At 42.7% G+C, this 24,486-nt stretch overlaps 1 protein-coding gene across 2 annotated transcripts in view; it reads right to left on the reverse strand.

Moving 5' to 3' along the window:
- Positions 1–12,790: 12,790 nt before the first annotated feature.
- The window catches only part of man2b2 (mannosidase, alpha, class 2B, member 2), a 61,157-nt gene continuing 49,461 nt past the window's right edge, over positions 12,791–24,486 (reverse strand). Inside the window, exon 19 of one of the 2 annotated variants that reach the window (XM_080194709.1) lies at positions 12,791–12,878. In XM_080194709.1, the coding sequence (XP_080050835.1) occupies positions 12,835–12,878 (44 nt within the window). In that variant the 3' untranslated portion in view covers positions 12,791–12,834. Of the gene's footprint in view, positions 12,879–17,723; positions 19,881–24,486 lie in introns of those variants that run through there. The other variant, XM_080194701.1, reaches the window with a different exon arrangement.

Here is a 24,486-nt window from a genome sequence, read left to right on the forward strand (position 1 = left end):
ATTTACAAGAGAATGGTTGGATGCGAGTCTCAACAGGTAATCAGGTCTTTACAGGTACAGATAATGCAAATGGAGAGAGGGTTAAGCACAGGTTAAAGAGGTATAAATTGTCTCAAGCCAGGACAATTAGTGAGATTTTGCAAGCCCAGGCATGTCTTGGGGGTTACAGATAGTGTGACATGAACCCAAGATCCTGGTTGAGGTCGTCCTCATGTGTGTGGAACTTGGCTATCACTTCTTGCTAAGAATAAGGAAGGTGCCCTCCTGTTGCTAAGCAATGCTTATGCCTTTTATTTATTTTTCACACTGTTGCCCTCTCCAAGCACAACAGAAACTTAGTTGGAACTTAACCAACTCCCACACATGCAAAGACCTTTGCCCAGCATGAATCTAACTATAGGTTTTATCCTTCCAATTAATTAACTTATTAAAGTTAATTAATTTAGTTAACTGCCCAGTCATCGTATCCCTGGAAGGAGCTAGGAAGATTATGATGAACAGGCCCCATCACCTAATCTGATGCTCACAGCCCAAACATGGCATCACATGTGATTGGAGACTGGTATAGATTAGGGATCCATGCATTACGAGTCATTGGGCATGAGTGGGCTGGAGCCTGATTAGGTACAATGGATGGTTTGCGTGACAACTCACCAAATTGCAAGGTCATAGACGGGTGCTGCTACAGAAGACTTATATGAGGAATTTGATGGGATGACATACAAGGGACTGCTGATGAGCGTGCACACTGACATGCTGCGTTAAATGACTGGCCTGCTAGAAAGCCTCTTGTCACTGTCAAGGAGCATGAAGGAACCCAGTTCCAAGCTGACAGAGAGTATCATAAATCTTTTGCCCTCCCTGTGAGGGTGCGAGCAACAATCGTTGACAAATCCAGCAATCCTCCACAACGTCTCCAAAACCATTCCATAGAGTGTGCAGAGACTTACCAATAATAGAAGTTAGGTGGATAGGATGGAAGTTGGTTAAGGTGGCAAGATGGTAGGCAGTTGTCAATGATTTGGGCAGAGGAAAAGGTGGTTGGAAAGCATTGTGGATCAGCAATATAGTTACCCAGGAGTTAAGATTAGGAACTTCTGTTTAATATTCCTGGGCAACTTTCCAATTAAGTAAATCAGAACAGCCCAAAGTCTCCAGCCATAACTCAGAGTTTGAACTACTCAGGCCAAGTATCACAGAGTAAGTGCACTGGGACTTGTGCAGGGTCCTGATGCACATCTTGGTATGGCTCATCCGGTCTCCCACAATTTGGAAACCGGAAGATGTGGGCCCATAATTTTAATATGCCTATCAAATGTCACTATATCCACTCTATTCTAATGAAACAACCGTACCAGAATGTGACATTTGCAATGCAGCATGCCTGCAGTTGCCAGACTGGCTTCTGGTAACATACGACTGAATTTAAAAATAGTGGGTGGGGTCCCAAGCTAAATGTCAGGGCAATCCCTGGCTTACCCTGCAGTTCCTCCCCACTCAATGAACTAAATGGAGGCAGCACCAAGTTGGTGATCTATGAGAATAAAAATACATCTTTTCAAGGGACGAATTCTCTTTCTGAGCACTTAAGGAAAGAGAACCATATGTTGTAAAAATCAGCCTGTTTTAACCCTTATACGGTGGACAAATAACTTTGAGTAGACGTCTTATTAGTACAAACAATATTTATTTAAACCCACACAATCAATAATCACCCACCCGACCAACAATAAGTTATCTTACAGAAAATACTAGAATTCAAGTACAATACAAGACCTTGACTTAACTGTGTGTGACTGACAAATACCCAAACAGATACTGGCCTTTATCTGTGTGCTGGTCTTGGTAGTTGTCTGTGTAGTTTGGTCCTTTGCTCTGGTCTGGCATTCTGGCTGTAGTCTCTCTTTCTTCCTTCTCGGGTGTGGTGGCTCTCCTCTTGCTGGCGATGTTCACCATTGTTGTAGCTCGTTCGTGGGATCAGAGAGAGAGCGATTCCTGGTTGTGCAGCATCCTTTATACCCCATTTGGCTTCACGCCCTTTTTTTGGCCATTGCCAATCAATCGATCAGGACTTGATCACCCTGATCGATAAGAGTCCAATCAGGTGCTACCACACCGATCTCTGGGTGTGTCCCCGGTGGCCATGCCTGTAGGTGTTGTAGGCACATAGGTCACATACCTTCCTCCTAAATAAGGATTCACGGTGCCTTTACGTCTGGCACACAACCCAGTGTGATCAGAAAGTCTCTTTCATCCTGGAGATGGCCCATGTCCTGTGTATTCACTCATCAGGGTTGTAGCCTGTTTGTCTCTGTCTTTAAACTGCAGCCTGTCAGTTTAGTTTCTTGCCCAGTTATCCCAGAGTGCTTTACAAAACGCCATTTTAGATGGCCTGTTTGGCTACACATATGTGTAATAGAAATGCTAATTCCAAATAATGAAATAATGCGTTTCAGTGTTAAATCAAGTGGACGGACCTTGGCACTTGCTTTAATTTGAAGATATCATTTTTTGGGACATGTATTCTCATGATATTTGTCACAACAACTATTTACATTTTAAGATTCCAGAATCAACCAGCAGAAAGTAAGTGATGAGACAGATAAATACAATTCTATGCCCAAATATTTGTAATTAGAACAATGTATCATTTAAAAATATATGTAGCTTAATGATTTTAAAATGTGTAATGCTGTGAGGCAGCAGTGCTAACTACTGTGCAACCAAGCCAGATGCATGTATTCAGCGTATCTGAATTGCACCATGGACTGTCCATAAATAACTGAGAGCAGTGAATACTGCAAAGGCTATGGGCCCTGACGACAACCAGCTGTCAGATCATAGTCATTTACAGCACAGAAGGATAATCAACCCATTGATTCCATATTGTTTTCCTGCAGAGCTATCCAGTCAGTTCCATTCTCCTGCTTGATTCCCAAAGCCCTGCAAGTTTATTTTTTTCAACTGCCCTTCTGAAATCATTGGTCGGAATTGGGGTGGCACGGTGGCACAGTGGTTAGCAGTGCTGTCTCACAGCTCCAGGGACACAGGTTCAATTGGATGACTGTCTGTGTGAAATTTGCACATTCTTCCTGTATTTGCATGGGTTTCCTCCAAGTGTTCTGGTTTTCTCCCTCAGTCCAAAGATGTGCGGGTTAGGTGGATTGGATATGTTATATTACTCCTTTATGTCACAAGATGTGTAGGTTAGATGGGAATAGCCATGTTGAATGTGTGAGATTACAGGGATAGGGTGGGGGAGAGGCCTGGATAAAATAGTCTCTCAGACAATCGACATAGACTTGATGGGCTGAATGACCTCTCCTGCACTCAAGAAATTCTTTGAGTTTATGAATTCCGCATGATGAGTTCCCTCACAGTGGGGCTGATGAATCATTGAAATCTCTTCAGTATGAAGAGGTGGAAAACTCCAGCCACTGTTTTCGCTTCCACCAATCTTGTGGTTAGTGAGATCCAGGATATTACTACTTATTATTATTATACTTCAGAAGTAGCTGCACCTCTAGCCAGGCTTTTACAGTCCAGCTGCAACATGGACATCACCTGACAAAGTGGAAAATTGTCCAGGTATATCCTATCCATAAAAAGCAAGACAAATGCAATCTGACCAATTATCACCCCGAGCTTATTTTCAATTATCAACAATATGATGGCTGGTGCCGCTGACATTTTATTCTACATGATATTGCTTGGTGTTGCTCAGTTTGGGTTCTGCCAGGGCTACTAGCTCTAGCCCTCGCTTGTCTTGGTGCCTCGGTCTAAACATGGTTGAAAGAATTTGAGCCATGTGAGTATCATGCAATGATGGACAATAATTGCTGACCTTGCCAGAAAGACCGATATCCATGAATAAACATAAAGGGCAGGGAGGGCTATGGTTTAATGTCTCAGCAAAAAAAAATGACATTGCCAACGGTATGAAATTCACTCAATACTGCACTGAGAAGTATGAATATGTGTTCATGTCGCTGTTGTGGGACTTGAACCTATATCATTTTACCCAGAGGCAAGAGCGCTTGAGCCACAGCTGACACCTTAGCTCAAGCAAGTCGTTATAAATAGGAGCTAGGAAATAACCATATTAAATAGTCTGGAGTTGAGGTCTGGGGCCCTATGATGAAAAGATACTAATTAACAATGGGAAGTTAATTTTGAGTGTCCACAAAGCAGTGGACAAACTGAGTTAGGATTTGCTGATGTAGGAATTAATCACAGGAACACTTCATTCTGAAGCAAACTGAGAGACTTCAGTGTCCTCTAGGTCTGCTGTCAGGGAAGAAAACTAAGTAAACTAGAGAATGTTTTCCAAGGATTAGATAAAAGTGTTTCCTTAATTGTTGAATTTACTTTTACAGCCTACTCTATCAATACAGAGAAATGTCAAAGAAATTCCATTTTAAGTGCAAAAAAAAGATGGAATTAAGACAGGTAGAATGAAATGCTGTTTCCAAACAAAGACTAAGATACATGGAAAAATTAACTACTTAGCACTATATTATTGCTTAAATCTTTATGATGCTTACCACCAACAAGTGATTGATTTGATGAAAGAATCAATTATAAGTGATAATCTTCTATATTTTCCTAATGATTTGATTTGATTTGATTTATTGTCACATGTATTAACATATAGTGAAAAGTATTGTTTCTTGTGCACTGTACTGACAAAACATACTATTGACAGAGAAGGAAACAGGTACTATTGACAGAGAAGGAAACAGGAGATTACGGAATGTAGTGTTACAGTCATAGCTAGGATGTAGGTCCATTCAAAAGTCTGACAGCAGCAGGGAAGAACCTGTTCTTGAGTCAGTTAGTACATGACCTCAGACTTTTATTTCTTTTTTCATTGGAAGAAGGTGGAAGAGAGAATGTGCGGGGTTCTTAATTACGCTGGCTACTTTGCCTAGGCAGAGGGAAATGTAGACAGACTCAATGGATGGAAGGCTGGTTTGTGTGATGGATTGGGCTACATTCACGACCTTTTGTAGCTCCTTACAGTATTGGTCGGAGCAGGAGCCAAACCAAGCTGTGATACAACCGGAAAGAATGCTTTCTATGGTGCATCTGTAAAAGTTGGTGAGAGTCATAACTGACATGCCAAGTTTCCTTAGTCTTCTGACAAAGTAGATGTGTTGGTGGGCTTTCTTAACTATAGTGTTGGCATAGAGGGACCAGGACAGGAAGTTGGTGATCTGGACACCTAAAAACCTGAAGCTCTCAACCCTTTCTACTTTGTCCCCATTGATGTAGACAGGAGCATGTTCTCCTTTATGCTTCCTGAAGTCGATGACAATCCCCATCATTTTGTTGACATTGAGGGAGAGATTATTGTTGCTGCACCAGTTCACCAGATTCTCTAGCTCATTTCTGTGCTCTGTCTCATCATTGTTTGAGATCTGACCCACTACGGTGGTGTCGTCAGCAAACTTGAGGGGAATTTAGCCACACAGTCATAGGTGTATAAGGTGTATAGTAGGGGGCTGAGCCCTGTGGGGCACCAGTGTTCAGGATGATCATGGAGGAGGTGTTGTTGCCTATCCTTACTGATTGTGGTCTGTGAGTTAGGAAGTTCATGCATGCATGCATGCATTTATATAGTGGACTGAATAATATGTTGCATTTCGGTGAATGGGGCTTTCACCCAAAAGAATCATAAGAATCATAGGAACTGGTGTAGGTATTTAAACCCCTCAAGCCTACACCATCTTTTAATACATAGAATCATAGGAGGCGACTCCCCCTATGATTCCAAGTATTAAATAGCAGTATGAACTCCCACTGAAAAAAAAACAGCGTGATTTACTCCAGTTTTTCCACAAATTCGACATTTTGGATTTTCTTGGGAGAATCCCGCCATAGAATCCCTATAATGCAGAAGAGGCCATTCGGCCCAATGAGTCTGCATTGATTCCTTGACAAGATATCCTCCATAGGCTCTTTCCCTGCAACCCCACACATTTACCACTTCTAATCTCCTTAACCTATATATCTTGGGAGACTAAGAGGCAATTTAGCATGGCCAATCCATCTAACCTGCTCATCATTAGACTGTGGGAGGAAACTGGAGCACCTGGACGAAAACCATGCAGATACGGAGAACGTGCCAACTCCATACAGACAGTCACCCAAGACCGGAATTAAACCCAGGTCCCTGGAGTTGTGAGACAGCATTGCTAACCAGTGTGCCACAGCGCCATCCCAATCATGGCTGATTTCATCTTGGCCTCAATTGTATTTACCTGTTTTTCTCCATTGATGGCCAAGAGAAGGGAGCAAGGGCAGAGGCACAGAAGGTACCCTTCTCCAGGTTGCATCCACCAGGCATGAGATCCTGATGTCCTTGATGAGAGGAGGGGACTTCCCTTAATAACCTAATTTGCCTGGATATAGGTGGCTGCAGAGGTCAGCAGTATGGGGCTCATACCTCAGAGCTGGAGGCAATGAAGGAAGAGCCCCCGTTGTGTAATACTGTTCAAGGAAGGAACCGGGGAGGATTGAAAATGTTCGAAGCTTGAGGGGACCTATGAAGTCCAAGGCAGTATTGTGCACCACTGTTAGTGACCATGGCCCCAGTGTCTCTATGGAGGTGTTGTTGTGATTTAAGACCGGAAGGCCTTCGACTTGAGGAAAGATACACAGCATTACCACTGCCAACAATTGTGTGGAGTATGCATTCCTCTCAGGGCTTGGACTTGTGCTGAACTTACAATGTAACACCTAATTTCAGAAGAAGTAGGCCCTTAATGCCTGTGAAAGAAATAGGACTGGAGATGGCTTGCCTGAGCTTGCAATTCTCATGCCACTGGAGGAGGATGTCCTGCTATTATCATCGACTCAATGGACCCATTTCACTGGCAGAGGCAGAATTGGAGGCGGGTCTGGACTAGTGAGATTGAAAGGGGCTTTAATCAGATTTGGGATACAGAGGTTGAGAGAACCGGCCCAGATACTGGCACCTCAGCAGGGATTAATGCATCAGGACATCCACAAGCATGATATGATGAGGATATTTTACATTCACATGTGCAACTCCTGGAGAGTGTTAGAGCAGGCCTCAGGCAGTCAGGGGACCATTCAAACGGATTCAGAAATTGAGTCTGAGTGGAACGATGAGTCTCTGGAGTCAGCCATGAGGTGGCAGATGCTGGATGTCCAGCCATGAGGCGGCAGCTATACCAGATAGGTTACATTTTCCAGCTTGGGTGTTAGAGGTGTCCATTCAGGCCATGTGCACTACGACCACCAATCTTCAGAGTGCCAAGCTTCACCCCTAGACAGGCTGGCAACTATCTGAAGGGGCAAATCACCGAATTGCAGAAACAATCATGAGTATGCACTCTGACCTGCACTCCATTGCCCTGAGTCTGAGCCCAAGAGTCCAGAACCAGGGTGACAGGGAGGTTGGGAGCCTGGAGACTGAGACAGCTCCTGAGAGATCACAGGAAGGCAAGGAAGAACAATGGGTCTTTGTAGCAGAGGATGAGCAGCTGCTCTCGCCATCTGGAAGCACCTCTCAGGGCACTTCTGATGGGGGCAACCTCTCCTGCACTTCTCTGCCACTAGCACAGTGATTGCCATGGTGACAGAAGCTAGTCTAATGAATCAGCAGGAGACTTTCAAAGTGGTGGGGCCAGTTAGAAGAATTAAGAATATTCCACACAGATCACTAATTGGGTCACATTGGTGTTGTTAATCTCTTTGTTAATGAAGTGCCGTATCTTGTTTTTGTCCCTCAGGCAGGGGTTATTTAAATGTGGTCTTGCTACTTAACCTCTTTGAGAAAATAGACATTAGCTTTTATAATTTCAGGTGGGGCACAGTATATATCAAATGTCAATAAATGGACACGAGTGGAAGCCTTTCTTATTAATGAAGGTGCATGGCTGATCAGCTGGGGATGGGATGGAATGGGGTGATTTCAACAGGAAATTCCACCGGCATAAATGTAATTTTGAGACTCCTGTTCGATTCTCCACCTCCCCTGTCTTTCCCACCTGTTGAAAACAGGGGCAGAAAATCACCCCCTCCCCCATGATTTCCTGCCCTTCTTTGAGTAGATTTATGAAGCAGTTGTTGGCCAGGTTGGATTTATCCTGCTGTTTTCTTATGTACAGGACAATTTTCCACATTGTTGGGTAGATGCCAGAGTTGTAGCTGTACTGAAACAGCTTGACTAGGGGCACAGCATGCTCTGGAGCACAAGTCTTCAGTAATATTGCCAGAATACTGCTAGGGCCCATTGCCCTTCCAGTATCTAGTGCCTTCAGCCATTCATAGAATCCCGACAGTGCAGAAGCAGACCATTTGGCCCATCAAGCCTGCACCAATGACAATCACATTTAGGCTCTATCCTTGTAAACACACGCATTTACCACCTCCTGACACTAAGGGGCAACTTAGCATGGCCAATCCACCTACACTGCACATCTTTGGATTGTGGGAGGAAACAGGAGCACCCGGAACAAACACATGCAGACACAGGGAGAACATGGAACCTCCACATAGACAGTCACCCAAGGCCGGAATTGAACCCGGGCTCCCGGCGCTATAAGGCAGTAGTGCTAACCACTGTGCCAACCTATTCCATTATGTGGAATGAATCAAATTAGCTGAAGACTGACATCTATGATGTTGGGATCTTCATAGGATCTTGAGATAGATCATCCACTTGGCACTTCTGGCTGAAGATTGTTGCAAATGCTTTAGCCTTAACTTTTGCACTGATGCGCTGGGCTTCTCCATTATTAAGGATGGGGATGGCTGAAGATTGTTGCAAATGCTTTAGCCTTAACTTTTGCACTGATGTGCTGGGCTTCTCCATTATTAAGGATGGGGATATTTGTGGAGCCTTCTCCTGCAGTGAGTTGTTTAATTGTCCATCACCATTCACAGCTTGATATGGTAAGACTGCAGAGCTTAGATCCAATGCATTGGTTGTGGGATTGCTTAGCTCTGTCTATCACATGCTACTTATGCTGTTTGGCACACAAGTAGTCCATTGTAGTAGCTTCACTAGGTTGGTATCTCACTTTTAGGTATGCCTCATGCTGTTCCTGGCATGTCATCCTGCACTCTTCTTTGAAACAGGGTTGATTCCCTAGCTTGGTGGTAATGGTAGAGTGAGGGATATGCCACCAGCAGTGCTATTAAGTAGCACTTACAGAGCAATAATCTGCCAACTTACACAGTGTTTGGGCTCCACCAAGTCCATTTGGCTCCTGACCTCATTATAGCTTTGGTTTAATCATAATTTGATAAAGTTGAATGTGACTGCCCCTGACATCATGACAGCATTTGATGGAATGTGGCATTAAGGAGTCCAACTGAAACCTAAGTCAATGGGAACTAGAGGAATGTTTGCAGAACCCGAAATGGGTGTAATTTTTTAGGGCCAATCATCTCCGTTCCAGGACATCCTGCCGATTGGCAGGAGCTCCTCAGGGTAGGGTTCTAGGCCCAACCATTTTCAGCTACTTCATCAATAACTTCCAACAAAAGGTCAGAAGTGGGGATGTTCACTGATAATTGCATAATGTTCCATACCATTTGCAACTCTTCAACTATTGTCCATATGCTTGGCCATGATTCTGGTTGAATACAAATCTGCTGCTGCGATGGTCCACAGCTGGTCATGGTTTCCCCCTTTAGCAATGTAGTAGTGCCACAAAACACGATTGTGGATATCCTCAGTGGATAGTCCATGGTCACTCTTCCTGTCATGGATGTTGTGCTGGCAGGTGAAGATGAAGTAAGGTATCTTTTTCCCTCTTGATGATTCCCTCACTATGTGTTCTTTAGGGGTTGACCAGCTCAGTCAGTAATGATGCTATTGAAGAACATTTTGTGCCCTTGCTACCCTCTAAATGGTGTTCAACATAGAGGAGTACTGATTAATAAGGTTGGTCAGTATATGGTGATCAGCAGGACTGCCCATGCAATCTAGAATCAATGTTGAGGACTTTCAGGGCATCTGTGCACTGCTGACTCACAGCTCCAGGGACCCAGGTTCAATTGCAATCTTGGTGACTTTGTGGAGTTTGCATATTCTCCTCGAGTCTGTCTGGGTTTCCATCAGGTGCTTCAGTTTCCTTCCACAGTCCAGAGATGGGCAAGGTACATAGAATGGCCATGCTAAATTGTCCCTTAGTGTCTCAAGATCTGTAGGTTAGATGCATTAGCCAGGGTAAATGGGTTAATAGGGATGAGGATGTGGGGATGCCGGTTTTGGACTAGGGTAAGCACAGTATGAAGACTCACAACACGAGGTTAAAGTCCAACAGATTTATCAATAAACCTGTTGGACTTTAACCTGGCGTTGTGAGACTTTTACTGTTACAGGGGTAAGGCAAAGGGTAAGATACTTTGTCAGAGTAGGTGCAGACTCAATGGGTCTAATGGCCTCATCTGCTCTGTAGGGTGGTACAGTGGTTAGCACTGCTGCCTCACAGTGCCAGGGATCCAGGTTCAATTTCCAGCTTTGGCCACTATCTATGTGGAGTTTGCACATTTTCCCCATGTCTGCGTGGGTTTCCTCCAGGTGCTCCGGTTTCCTCCAACAATCTGAAAGATGTGCTGGTTAGGTGCATTGATCCAAACAGTCGGAGTGTGACGATAAGGGAATTTCACAGTAACTTCATTGTAGTGTTAATGTAAGCCTTACTTGTGACTAATAAATAAATAAACTTTAACTTATAATGATTCTTGAATCATAGAATACAAATGGATTTATGTTTATTTCATTCATTTAGATTGTAACTCATTGAGGCCCCTGCACTGATACATGATCATCTGCTATTAGTTAGAATTGTCCCTTTAGCTTAACGTTTTAATTCCAACAGAAAACTAACTTTTACCAGCATTTTGCTTAGCTTTCAGCACAAAATCCTGCTCTTCATAGCTGCTGCTCTTCCAACAGCAGTAATTCTACTCTCTCTCCTTCCCTCTGTATCTTGTCTCAAATGGCAGCTGTTCCTTTTTTCTGTGCCAAGGTCTGAAAATTGTTTTCAATAGGTTTTGGTTTGGATTTTTCACTGTAACACCAGATCACATGAGCCTGTCTCTGGGAAGAGGTTTACTATAATCACCTTTCACTGATTCAGAATATTAAATTTCACCTCAAACTCACGGAGGTATTTTTAAGATCAACCATCTTGCAAAGTCCAATGCTCAAACACAGTGAAGGAATGGAAATATAGTTCCAAATCAGAATGGTATGTAGCTTGGAGGTTGTTATGGAGACTTCTCATTTACACCTATTGAGGTCAATTAATTTGTTATGTTTCATTCACTGCTATGTCTAATAATACAGCAGGGATAGGAAACAATACATGGAGATTGCTTCCCATCATGTATTAACAATTGTACATAGTCAAGTTCATGTTAAAAGGCAGCCAGAGATAAACTCTTGAGCCTGTTAATGATCAGAAGTGAACTCTGATGAATATTGGTTGTCTACTATTGTCCACTCATAGACATTCATCACTCTTTAATTACCCTCCCATGACAGCGTTATGGACGTTCACAATGCTCAGACAGTTCCTACTATTTTAAACACACAAAATACATATACAACCCACATCAATGCTTGTTACCTTACACAGATTTACATTATTAACTAGTTCAGCCTATTACCTTTGTTCTCAACTGACTCAGGTTGGATCATAAGCAGCAGGGGGTCTGAGTATCAGCACCAAGGAGTTTTCCTACATAACTTTTTGTCAAGCTAATGCTGGAGGCACCATCACACAGCCAAGGAACTATGTTCCCTGACTGAAAATTCCCCACAACAGAAAGGAACTTGCAGCTGGTGATGTTCCTTTATTTCTTTTGCCCAAATCCGAAGGTGGTAGAGGTCGTGGATTTGGAAGCTGCCGTCAAAGGAGCCTGGGTGAGTTGCTGGAGTACATCTTGTATGCCACCATGGGTCAGTGGTAGAGGAAATAAATGTTTAAAGTGGTTTATGGGTGCTGATCAAGTGGACTGTTTTATCCTGGATGGTGTCAAGCTCCTTGAATGTTATTGGAGCTGCACTCATCCAGACAAGGGGAGCATATTCCCTCACACCTATGCCTTGTGATTGTGGGACAGGCTTGGGGAGAGGGTCAAGTGATGAGTTACTTGCCCTCAGAATTCGCAGCTTCTGACTTATTCTAATGACCACAATATTGATACTGAATTTCTAGTCAATAACCCCCAGGATCTTGACAGTTGGGGATTCAGTGACAGTGTCATTGAGTGTCAAAGGAAGACAGGTGGATTCTCTTTCTTTGGAGATAATCATTGCCTCTTGCTTTCGTCAAGCAAATGCTACTTGCCAATTATCAGGCCAAGCCTGAATGTTGTCCAGATCTTGCAACGTATGGACACAAACTGTTTCAGTATGTGAGAAGTTGCAAAAGGCATTGAACATTGTGCAATTATCAGCAAACATCCCACTGGACATCATGGAGGGAAGGTCATTGATGAAGCAGCTGAAGATGGTTGGGCCTAGAATACTACCCTGAGGAATTCCTGCAGTGATGTCCTGGAACGGAGATGATTGGCCTCAAACAACTACAACCATCTCCCTTTGTGTTAGATATGATTGCAACTTCTCTGCTAATTCCCATTGACTCAAGTTTTCCAGAACTCCTTGATTCCACACTGTGTCAAATGCTGCCATGATATCAAGTATACTCACCCAAGTTCAGCTCCTTTGACCATTATTGGACCAAAGCAGTAATGAGGTCAGGAGGGAAGTGGCCCTGGCTTGTTCTAATGACCACAATAGTTTAAGCTGTGTATCAGTGAGCAGTGCTCTGTAAATGTCGATTAGTAGCACTGTTGATAACCTCTTCCATCATTTTGCTGATGATCTAGAGAAAGGTGATGAGATGGTAATTGATGAGATTGGATTTGTCCTGTTTTTTGTGGACAGGGCATATTTGGGATATTTTCCATATTGTCGAATAGTGTTGTAGCTGTACTGGAACAGCTTGGTTAAGGACACATTTAGCTCTGGAGCACGTCATCAGTTTTACTGACAAAATGTTGTCAGCTGCAATATGTGGTGCCTTCACCCATTTGCTGATGTCACATGGAATGAAATCATGTTGGCTAAAGATTGACGTCTCTGATGTTGGGGATCTCAGGATAAAACCTTGGTGGATTATGCACGTGGCACTCTTGGCTAAAAGAGAAGCTGAAGATTTTGAATCGATCTCTATAACTTTGACCATTACCTTCTCTGACTTGTGCTCGTGTTTTAGCTGGGTTGTGCAACATCGAATTCAAAACAAAGAGCTTCAGTAAATGGGAGCTTTGATCTCTGGAGGGAGGTTTGAAAAAGTACAATGAAGGTCCTGCATTGAGATCACTACTGTGCCATCCCAATCCCAACAACAGACTGAAGGGAAAACTACCATTAATAAGTGGATGAAACCCACTGATCTCAATAGAAAATAATTTGGGCAGGATTTTCTGGTGCTACCCTCCCACAATGGAACCAGAAATGCAACAAGCCTTTTGCATGTCCGTCGAATTCTTTATCCCATCTGTGAGGTGTGTGGGATTGGAAAGTTTAGGCAATTGTAACTAAAAAAAAATCCTATGTCGAAACATTTCATGCCAACAGCAAAAGCTGGAGAAACCTATTATTTATTTTAAATGCTGCTTAAACATTCCTAGTTCTTTGATTTTCTTTACTTCATTTTAACTGATATACAATCAGTCTATGACACAACACGCTGCTGGAAGATTCGAGAGAATAATAATTGGAGTGCCTGACTCTACTTTTCTTCTGCTGCTTTCCCACAGAGTAGCATCTGGCCTTTCACTGATAAATCAGCCTGAGGGTCTCGCTGTGAGAGTGGAGATCCTTAAAGCAGTCACATTCAGCACATTGACATAAACTATTCCATCATTACCCTGTATAACATTATCTTCATTCTCATAAATATATTTTGAACCACAAATATATTTCCAATCAACTTCCCTACACCTGACCATTCAAATCGTTTATCACTTTTTTGTAACACAGAACTGTGAAAGCATACTGTTGGTGCAATTTTAAAAAATACCAGGACTGTCAATCCACAAACATTGCCGTCTCTCCTTATAATCACAAGTCTGCACTGAGGTGTGAAAATGTGTCACTGTTAACTTGTACTGTGGTACAGGCTACACACACCTCGCCAGATGACATGTTGCAATGCTGAATAATGAAGAACAGGTTGACCCATAAAAATAATACTTTGTGCGTGTAGTAGTTTTCAACAAAGGTTTTTCAGTCAGGGATACGGCAGAAAATTAATTCCTATGTCAATGGATTGAGCCTTTGTAGAGTAGTTAATATTTGACTAGAAGTGATGTTTTTATCTATGTTGAGGGAGAATTGTAGAAAGAGGGTCAGTCAGAATGTCTGCTCAGTAGACGTAAATGAAAATGCTGTGTAATACAGAGGCTGTTGAAAATAGCAACGTGATTAACTGGCCTCTGAAATGGCCTTGCAAACCGTTCAATTGTACCAAGCCATCACAGAAAATTTGAAAAGGAATAAAATCGATGGACCAAAATACGGAGGTAGGGCTTGGGTGGGATTGTGTTCAGTGCAGACTTGATGGGCCAAAGGGCCTCTTTCTGCACTGTAGGGTTCTATGTTTCTATAACCACCCCTCATCAACATAGCATGGAAAATGGCAATGGCACACCTCAGTGCCGCTGACCCTACAAACTCCCTTATTCCCTGAACAAGGAGGCGGCACGGGACATGCATAAGCAGCTGGGATCAAGTGAATCCCTTGAAGAGTATAGGGGATGTAGGAGTAGAGTTAAGAGAGAAATCAGGAGGGCAAAAAGGGGACACAAGATTGTTTTGGCAAATAAGGTAAAGGAGAATCCAAAGAACTGCTACAAATACATAAAGGCCAAAAGAGCAACTAGGAAGAGAGTAGGGCCTTTAAGGATCAACAAGGTCATTTATGTGCTGATCCACAAGAGATGGTGAGATCCTAAATTAATATTTTTCATTAGTATTTACTGTTGAGAAAAGCATGTATGTCAGGGAACTTGGGGAAATAAATAGTGATGTCTTGAGGAATGTACATATTACAGAGAAAGAGGTGCTGTAAGTCTTAAAGCACATCAAGGTAGATAATTCCCCAGGACCTGATGAAGTGTATCCCAGGAGATTGTGGGAGGCTAGGGAGGAAATTGTGGGTCCCCTAGCAGAGATATTTAAATCATCGATAGTCACAGGTGAGGTGCCTCAAGATTGAAGGGTGGCAAACGTGCCTTTATTAAAAAGGGTTGCAGGGAAAAGCCTGGGAACTACAGGCCAGTGAGCCTCACATCCTTGTAAGTTGTTGGAAGGTATTTTGAGAGACAGGATCTACAGGCATTTAGAGATGCAAGGGCTGATTAAGAGCAGTCATCATGTCTCACAAATTTGCATATGACACATAGGGTGGAATTTTCTCATATTTTGATAGTGGGAAAAATGGTATGTAATCCACTGGTTGCATTACCATTTTTTTCCTGCCATATTTTTTGCTTAACAAAAAAAATCCTGGAGGGGGTTCCCATGATGTCATGCTGGTGCGTAGAGCTCGGAATGAGTCCGTCCCACCAGCAACCTCAGCCCTTGACAGACCAGGGCACCCCTTAAAAGGGTACTCTGATCTAATAAGAAATTCCACCATGGACATGGAAACTGTCCCCATTCCCATGAACATGGGTCACGCTCCACCCCCAATGGATACAGGATCCCCCCCGAGGAAACTCACCAACCCAAGCCTCCCCCTTGGAATTCCCCCCTACCTGGTTACTGGGGAGATAAGAATTAGGAGCCCCAGTGTGTTCGCAGGACTGAGGTGGTGGGAAATTTCTTCAGTTAAAGTTGATTGTGAATCTTTGGCATTCTCTACTTCAGAACTCAGTGGGAGAATATATTCAAGAAGAGGGTGATAGATTTTTGGATACTAAGGGAAATAATGGGTATGGGGATAGTGCAGGAAGGTGAAGTTTAGGGCCATCAGTAATGACTCTTCAATGGAAGGGAAGATTAAAAAGGGTTAAATGATCCACTGTTATTCTTATTTTTTACATTCTCTGGTTCATTACCTATCTTCCTGCTGTCTCTGATGTATATTGGAACTTTTTTGACATTAAAGATGCAAGATAAACGTAATGAAGAGAGCTAAAACAGCCAAACATTTATTTATATTGTGTTTTCATGACTTCCAAGATTTTCAGAGCAATTTACAGCCAACTTCTGGTTTTCAAAATTGCTCCCTACTGTTACATAGACAAACATTTCTGCGAATTTGCAAACAGTAAGATTCTGCACAGGGAAGATGTGATTAATATTTAAAAACTTTTGGTGCTTCAAATTCAAGGAATGAATATTGACTGTGACACGGGGAGAATACTCTGCTCTTCCTTGACTGTTATTGCATCTTTTACGTCCAAATTCTGAGGTAAACAGTTTAATGTGCTGCTGAAAGACAGCACGCCTAATAATACTGTACTCCTGTCAGTTCAGGAATGAAGATTGAATCCACAACTTTCAGATAGGGATGACAGTGCTGTTACAAATTTGGGATATTAAGTGTTGGGCACTTCAAGTAGTCCTTGCTTCTAATGTATAAAAGAGTGTGCCCACACTGCCTAATCAGATGACAGCCAACACCGGCATGTAACAACAGTATCTCCTTGTGACCCAACCTGGAGATCTGCTAAATTTCTTTGTGTCCTACTAATCTAGAAGAGACTTAGTCTGCACAAAGACATTGTGCTGGAGCAGAGAGGGCTGAGAACTGAAGAAAATTTATCTTTGGGACTCAGATAATAACTCAGGTAGTGAGCCACAATTAGGAGTCCTAATGTAGCCCCTCTTTTGGGACCTTACCAATTTTGTCCCAAGTCACGGTTTAGAGATACATCTTATGTGGGGGAGGGTCTTATTGAGGGGTGAGGGGCAACAATCCCCCAGAGGTTGACAGTGTCCAGTTGTACGGCTGGAAAGATAAGTTTTGCTCCTTCCAACTCTAGCAAATATAAGATAGGTTTTTCACATTTTCAGGGGAGGTGCGGGGGGGGAATGTGGGAGTGATTGAGCAGTTTCTAGGGGTCACTTGAAGAACCAAAAGCAAAGAAGCTCCCATTGCAACACATCCTGCTGTTTGAAATGAGAGGGAGAACTTAATTTCAACATTGAAATGGGACCTGCATTCATATCAGAAGATAGCCTATGGCTGCCTAAAAAAAGGCCCCAACAAATTTAGCAGTCAGAGAAGGCACAGGTCTCTGCAATAGTTAATACATTATTATTAATCTTGTTTTAAGACGACAAAAATGGATGCAACATTTTAAAATTCAGGTCCCCTTATTTTTTATATGCCCTTCTTTTTTGTTTTTATTCCACTTCAATCCAATCAAGTCCAATTCAGAGTCTCAACATGTTGAGACATTCCCGATCCAAGCTGACAAGACCGGGCTCTCTCCTCCTGTCTTGGGCTTGATCTACATGATCCAAGCTGATTGGAGCAGGCATAGCTCCTCCTCCAAGGCTTGATCTCATTTGCATCTCAGCCCAAAAGGCCGAAATGCCGCTTTAAGAAATCACTTCAAATGAAGCTGAAATGTAACCTATTAAGCATCACTAAGTTTTGTCAATCTTTCAAAAGACACATCAATTTACATGATAATAATGAGGTCAAATGGAAATTCTCAAGTGGTTTAATTTACAATTGTTAACTGAACAGAGAAAGACTTATTATAATTTTCACACCATGATGATTCTGCATTATTCCTTGCAGCAAAATTATGAAACATAGTGACCTTATATCATGCGTTCTGCCCAACCTAAGCAGAGGTTAATCTTGTCTGTGCCTAGTCAGATATCTAACACTTGGATAGCTGCCATCCCCTGACCTTCTATTGCCAAATTCATAACATGTAAGTTCCTCTGTTATTTTGTTCACATGAGGTCAAGGGCTGACGATCTGACATTCACCCTATTTTGCAATTGGCTAAAGGCTTGTTAATAAAACCAGCTCCCACCCTCTCCTCCACACTGTGCCCATCCCATCTTCTTGGACAGCAGCATCAAATGCTGGGCCAAGGTTATTCCAATGCTAATGGGTTTGGATGCTTGGAGAAATGTGATACAAGATAATAAATTACCTTCTGTAAATCTCCAGTGCCTGGCTTAGAAATTTATCACCTCCTCTTTGTTTCAGTGGTAGCAACTGATTGCACAAGCACATCTTAATTTAAGAAGTTCCATTCAAACACATCTAAATCACCTGTGGGAAAATGATCAAAACATTCCAAAATCTAACTACCATTTACTGGGTCAAACTGGCAGAAAGGGTGAGCAGGCTAGTTGTTGGACAATTCTATCTATGTCACTCCAGTTTTCTAACCCACAGGTAGCAAAGTCAAGATTGAACAGCCATGTACTTTAGTGAACACTTGAAGAATATGTGCCACTTAAAAATAGAATTCAGATTCAAATAGATGAGATGTTATAAATAGGAATACATTAATAAAACTCATTAACAATGAGTTGAGTATGTACACTCAATGTCCTCAATATTACAGCAAAAGGTCAATAATAGCATTAGATGGTCACACCCACAATAAAACCATTGAAAATCTAGGACATGGGTAAAGGACTATGCAGATTAGTCAGGAACCAAAGTTTTAACAAAATGTGTCCAAAAGGTAACAGGACAAACAAAAAAAAGCAGATGCTGAAACTGTGAAATAAAAAACTGGAAATACTCAGCAGGTCAGGGCAGCTTCTGTAGAACAAGTTTAAGTTTCAGGTCAATGATCCTCCATCAGAATCTATTCAACTGAAGAGTTCCAATTCTCTCAGTGGTGCACTAAGGCAGACTTTCATCTGTTTCCATAGCTAGCAATTCCCAAACAGGTCACTAGTCTATTACCAGAGGCTTGATAGGGTGCCACTCCATATCAAGCAGGAGTCTCTCCCACTCTTACTGCTAGTCATGGCATGTTTGGAAAGATTTGCAGGTTGACATTCAAAGAGTAAATGCACCTTCCTTAGCCTTCAAGCCCTGGGGTGGGACTCGAACTCGCAACGCTACCCACTATGCCATAAGAACTCCACATTGAACAGTCATTGACCTGAAATGCTAGCTCGGTTTATCTCCACAGGGGCAAAGATGTTGATTAGGATCCAGTATTTAACATAGAAATGAGAAATTATATACAAAAAAATGATTTCTGCTGACATATGAATCATGACCTAGAGGATTCTTCAGAAAATACTGCAACTTTGTTGTATAATATCAAACATGGGCTGGGGCATCTCTGCAACTTTGTAAAACTCACAAACATTAGGAGACTGGTGTTCCAGTGTCAGCTTCTGATACTCGAGTTTCACTCTCAACAGGAAATTTCCAGAAACTCCAGGCAAGTAAATGTTAATATTTTTAAAGTTAAATTAATTTAGTCAGTAACACAAATTTCAAACTTTTTCAAAAAGGCGGTAGAGTGTGTTTCATTTTGATGCATTGTCTTCCATTCTCATTCACAGATAACAGGGGTTTTATTTTAAAATTTGTTTGCTTATTCACATCCCCTTTGCCCTCATCTGTGGTGAAGAAGTATTTTTTTCCAACTTAAGCAGAAATACTATCCAATTGTTTTTCTTCCAGCCAGTAATGAAAACAAGTTGCGACTTGGCACAGGAGCCAATGCACTATCGTCATCCATATATTTTCCAGACTTCACATTTTCTTCATAGTTTTCTCACTATTTAAAATGTACAAAGAAAGTTCTAATTTCCTTGGGTTGAATAGTGACAGTGAAGTCTTCATTTAGCCATCTTTTGCCATTTTTAATATCTATAAAAGAGGACAGAATTAGGAATTAGTTATCTAACAGTTGAATGTAATGACTTCTATGCTTTCACAAAAAAGTATGTTATATTTCCTATTTTTGTCAGTTCTGACAAGAGATCAATGCGTGATCTGAAACATTAACTTGGATTCCCACCCAATAGATGCTGCCTAACCAAAGGGCTTCCAGCATTTTCTATTTACATTTCAGATTGCCCAAGATTTTGCTTTTGTGTAAACAGGCCAGCTTACTTCTTGTATGAAGCAACATGTGACTTTACACACAGAGTAATCTGCAATTGCTGGCTGCAAGGCCCATGGACCTTCTACTGCAGAGGTTTCTCAATGGAAAGGATATGGAATGCCACCATCAGCTATTGATCATTTTGAGTCATGAACAAATAACACTGACAGAAGCACAATGTGTGAATGGCCAGTCTTGCTGTCACTTAAATGCATGCCTACAGAATGTAGACACATGGAGTATCAACTAGATGGGCAGAATGGCCTCCTCCTGGGCTGGAATAGCACTATGACCTGTTGATGGTACTGCCATCAGAGTGGAGTGAGAACAGCTTTGCCAATGGCTGTAAAGCCAACTGTAGCAATGAACTTTTACGTGCCTGGTGCCTTCCAAGTTGGAGTTGCTTCAGTTCACTATTTACTGTTGCAAGAGGGAAGTTACTGAGGCTGTATATTTCTAGAGAGCGGAATACATTTCAGAGAGAAACAGGCAGAGTATGAACATGGCTACACTGGATTGCAGGCTTCCCCATGGTGCCATTGACTAAATGTACCTTCCTGTGTGGGCAAACTCTTGAGCTTTACCTTGAACAGAAGGATTCCCCTCTGTTGAAGTCCCGCTGATGTCTGCTGGTAAATGCCCGACTCATGCTGTGGCACACTGCCTAGCCACCACCAAAAATCAGAGGGTGGCTAGTGGGTGATAAAGGCTATCTGCTGACAATTGGGCTGATGATACCCAAGCACAGTTCACATATGCATATACAGTCACAGAAGTCACACTTAAGCTCACAAAGTAAAATGTGATTGAGCAGAGAATTGGGGAGCTTAAATAACGCTTGTGCTATCTGGGACATTCTGCAGAAGACCTGCAGTACTCAGCAGAGTGCAGGACAAGATTCACATGGTCTGCTGTATCCTGCTTAATCTTGTCATTGTGTTGACTTGGTCCTTGTCATCAGTTATACAGTGACCAGTTGAGGAAGATAAAGATAACCTCTTTCTGGCTGTGGCATCGGTGAACACAATCCCAATTCCCCATTCGCTAACAGTGTCATACCTTACCTTAGAATGTCAATACTGAGCATCATCTTCTTGACCACAACGCTAAAATATAAACCACTCCTTCAGGTTTATAAATCAAACCATTGCATGGAGTTGTCAACTAAATCAGCCTTGTGTATTCCTTCCTGCATACTGTCCACTTGCCTGTTCCTTTCCTGCTGTTCCTACGCAGCGCTATCCTCTTGGCTGCGGCATGGCTGTAGAAGGCTGCTGATTTTCAATTCAGGATGTAGCAGATGGCTTTAGAGGACAAATACGAGCAGTTCTGGCTCCAGTAGGCCCAGCATTATTCTGCAACATTTCGGCATGAGCAGCGACAGTCTGGGCTGGTTTCTAACAGACACAGTGCCAAGCCACCAAGAATCAAAGGGTGGTTAGTGGGTGAAAAGGGCTATCCGTTGACCAGCACTGGTGGGAGGACAAATGCTGTCATCTTGAAAGGAGACAGCAAGCCCGTGGACAAAATGTAGACATATGTAGAATTAATTAGATGGGCTGAATGGCGTCCTTCTTTGCTGGAGCGTCACTATGATCCTTCAATGGTACTGCCATTAGAGCAGGGAGAGAACAGCTTTGCCAGTGGTTGTAAAGGCAACTGTGGCCATGAAGTATTGAGTTACTGCCACCTACCAGTAATACTCTTCAACAACCCTAGCAATATGTTGGCAGACAGATTGCCAGATGGCTGGTGGATGCTACAAGCCCTTGTGAGCACTGGTGAAGCTATGATGGCAGTTGTCTGAGCTTGAGCTGAGCTTGCATGACTTCAGCTTGTGCTTCCAAACCAGCATTCGGATTTTGGCTGATTTTCTCTTGTGTTGCACTGGAAGCTGCATTGTTTACCATCAGATATTCCATTGCAGCTGACTCTGAAAGTCTTATGGAGTTGGCCACTACTTCCACATGGATGGGTTCCAAGGTCTGTGCAAAGTCCTGTTCAACTTGGTTCTGGACTCCTCCATGTTCCATGACATTGACTGCAGGCCTTCTGGCAGGCCAGCTGATGCATCAGGAGTTTCACCCATCAGCTTCTTCTCTAACTGCCCCAAAGTCCTCGCCCAAAGTTGTACAACCTCTCCTTCTGGTATGGTACTTGTCCCCAGCTCTAAATGTGGTCCACTTGTGACCAATGTCTAGCCACATACAGATTTCACCTCTAAGCTACCCACCAAAATATACATGATATCAGTAGCTGAGCTGGTAGCTGCAGTGAGATCATATGATGGGCTTTCTTCTCTATCACCATCTTTCCATTCTTCCATCTCTTGCTCTTTCATCACTGCCTGTGTCAGGATGCAAGACTGGGGTGTCTGAATGGAGAAAGATACAGAGGTGGGCTGTGGGGAGGGGAGGGATGGAAAGCAAATAATGCAGGCTTACACAGAAGACATGGTGATTAAAGGGAAACTGGGAAGTGAAGAGAATTACATACGAGCCGCAGTCTTCTTCAATGGTTTCAGCTCTGCTGGCACAGCCTCGCTCATAGTTGTTCCAATGATAGGGAGAACCATCTCCTCCATTCAAGGGCATATAGTTGTTCTGACCCCCAGAGGTTAGGTGCCATTGCCTCAGGCTATGTGCCACCTTTTTCTTTACGTACTCATGGGATGTGGGCATCATTGGATGAGCCAGCATTTATTGCCCTTCAACTTTCAGAGGATATTTAAAAGTCAGCCACATTGTTGTGGATCTGAAGTTGGCCAAACTAGATAATGCCAACAGATTTTTCCAAAGGACATCAGTGAACCAGATGGGTTTTTCTGACAATTTCCAATGGTTTAATTGTCATCATTTGCCCTTTAATTCCAGATTTTTATTGAACTAGAATTTCACTAGAATGTCATGGTGGGATTCAAACTCATTTCCTCAGAGTTACTACTCTAGTGACAATACCACAATGCCTCTACCTCTTCTGTGCTGCAAGAAAGAGAGAACTCTAAGTGAGTGTGTTTGGATGATATGGTTGTCATGGTTGAATTTAGTTGCATGTTAACAAGGAAGTATGAGATATAGCTATGAGGTTTACAGCAGTGTTAAATGTGTGACAGTGAGGTGAAGCTATGAGTGTTTTTGTCTTGAGTCACAATTGACAGAGATTATAGGTGGCTATGTGCTGGTGGTGTATGAGGTCAGGTTGATTACATTGACTACGTTAGCTATCTGCTCCCAGAGCCTTTACAAGGTTTGTCTGGAGGGTCTCCTGGATCTCTGCACAAATTAATTCTCACCTGCATGCAGGCCTCCAGTGCAGCATCAGAAACTTCTTGAGCCCAAACTTGGCTTTGTTGTGTCATTCTTGTCACTTGCCCTGGTCAAACTCACTTTTACAATGGTCCGATGTGGCACAGAAAATCTGCAAGTGCAGTGAGTCTGTCAGTGATCTTTTAACTGGGCTATCTCATTACAATTTTATTTCTGAATTTTCTGTCCAATTAGCATCAACAGGCTTCATGATGGCTTGCAGGACTTAACTGCAGTATTTGAAGGGAAACTCCAAACTTGCAGTTGGAATAGTTGGACTTACCATGAAAAGAAAAATGACCAATACAAGGGAGTCATCCTGGGAAAAGGTCACAGCTGATTTCACAAATAGAGGGAGATGCTGTTTTCCAGAGACAGGGAGAAGAAGCCTGGTGCAGAAATATGTTGTCATGTTCTTCAATCCAGTGCAGGAAACAAATTCAGCGTCCTTGGGCAAGTCAGGAAAGGTGACAAGAATTGCATATTGCTGTACTTTCTGATGTATTTTTCACTGTGCCTTCTCAAGCCTACATCACTGCTCATACCACCTTGCACCCACCCTCTCTGGCATTTTGTCACTTCCCTAACAAACTATTCACCACTCAAATTCACCCTCATTCCTTTTGCAATGTTATTCCTAATCCCCATAGCTACCCACACGAAATGCTCTCCATCCATTGAGTAAACATCTCCCATTATTCTCACTCACTGGTGTCTTTCCCTCTGTGGACAGGACAGTCTTTTACAGATGCACCATAGAAAGCACTCTTTCTGGTTGTATCACAGCTTGGTACAGCTCCTGCTCTGCCCAAGACCACAAGGGATTATAAAAGGTTGTGAGTGTAACCCAATCCATCACGCAAACCAGCCTCCCATCCATTGACTCTGTCTACACTTCCCGCTGCCTCAGCAAATCAGCCACCATAATTAAGGACCCCACACACCCCAGATATTCTCTCTTCTATCTTCTTCCTTCGGGAAAAAGATACAAGAGTCTGAGATCATGTACCAACTGACTCAAGAGCAGCTTCTTCCCTGCTGCTGTCAGACTTTTGACTGGACT

This window comes from Carcharhinus amblyrhynchos, chromosome 1 (assembly GCF_965287045.1).
Source record: "Carcharhinus amblyrhynchos chromosome 1, sCarAmb.v2.hapA, whole genome shotgun sequence".
In the NCBI taxonomy this organism is placed as follows: domain Eukaryota; kingdom Metazoa; phylum Chordata; class Chondrichthyes; order Carcharhiniformes; family Carcharhinidae; genus Carcharhinus; species Carcharhinus amblyrhynchos.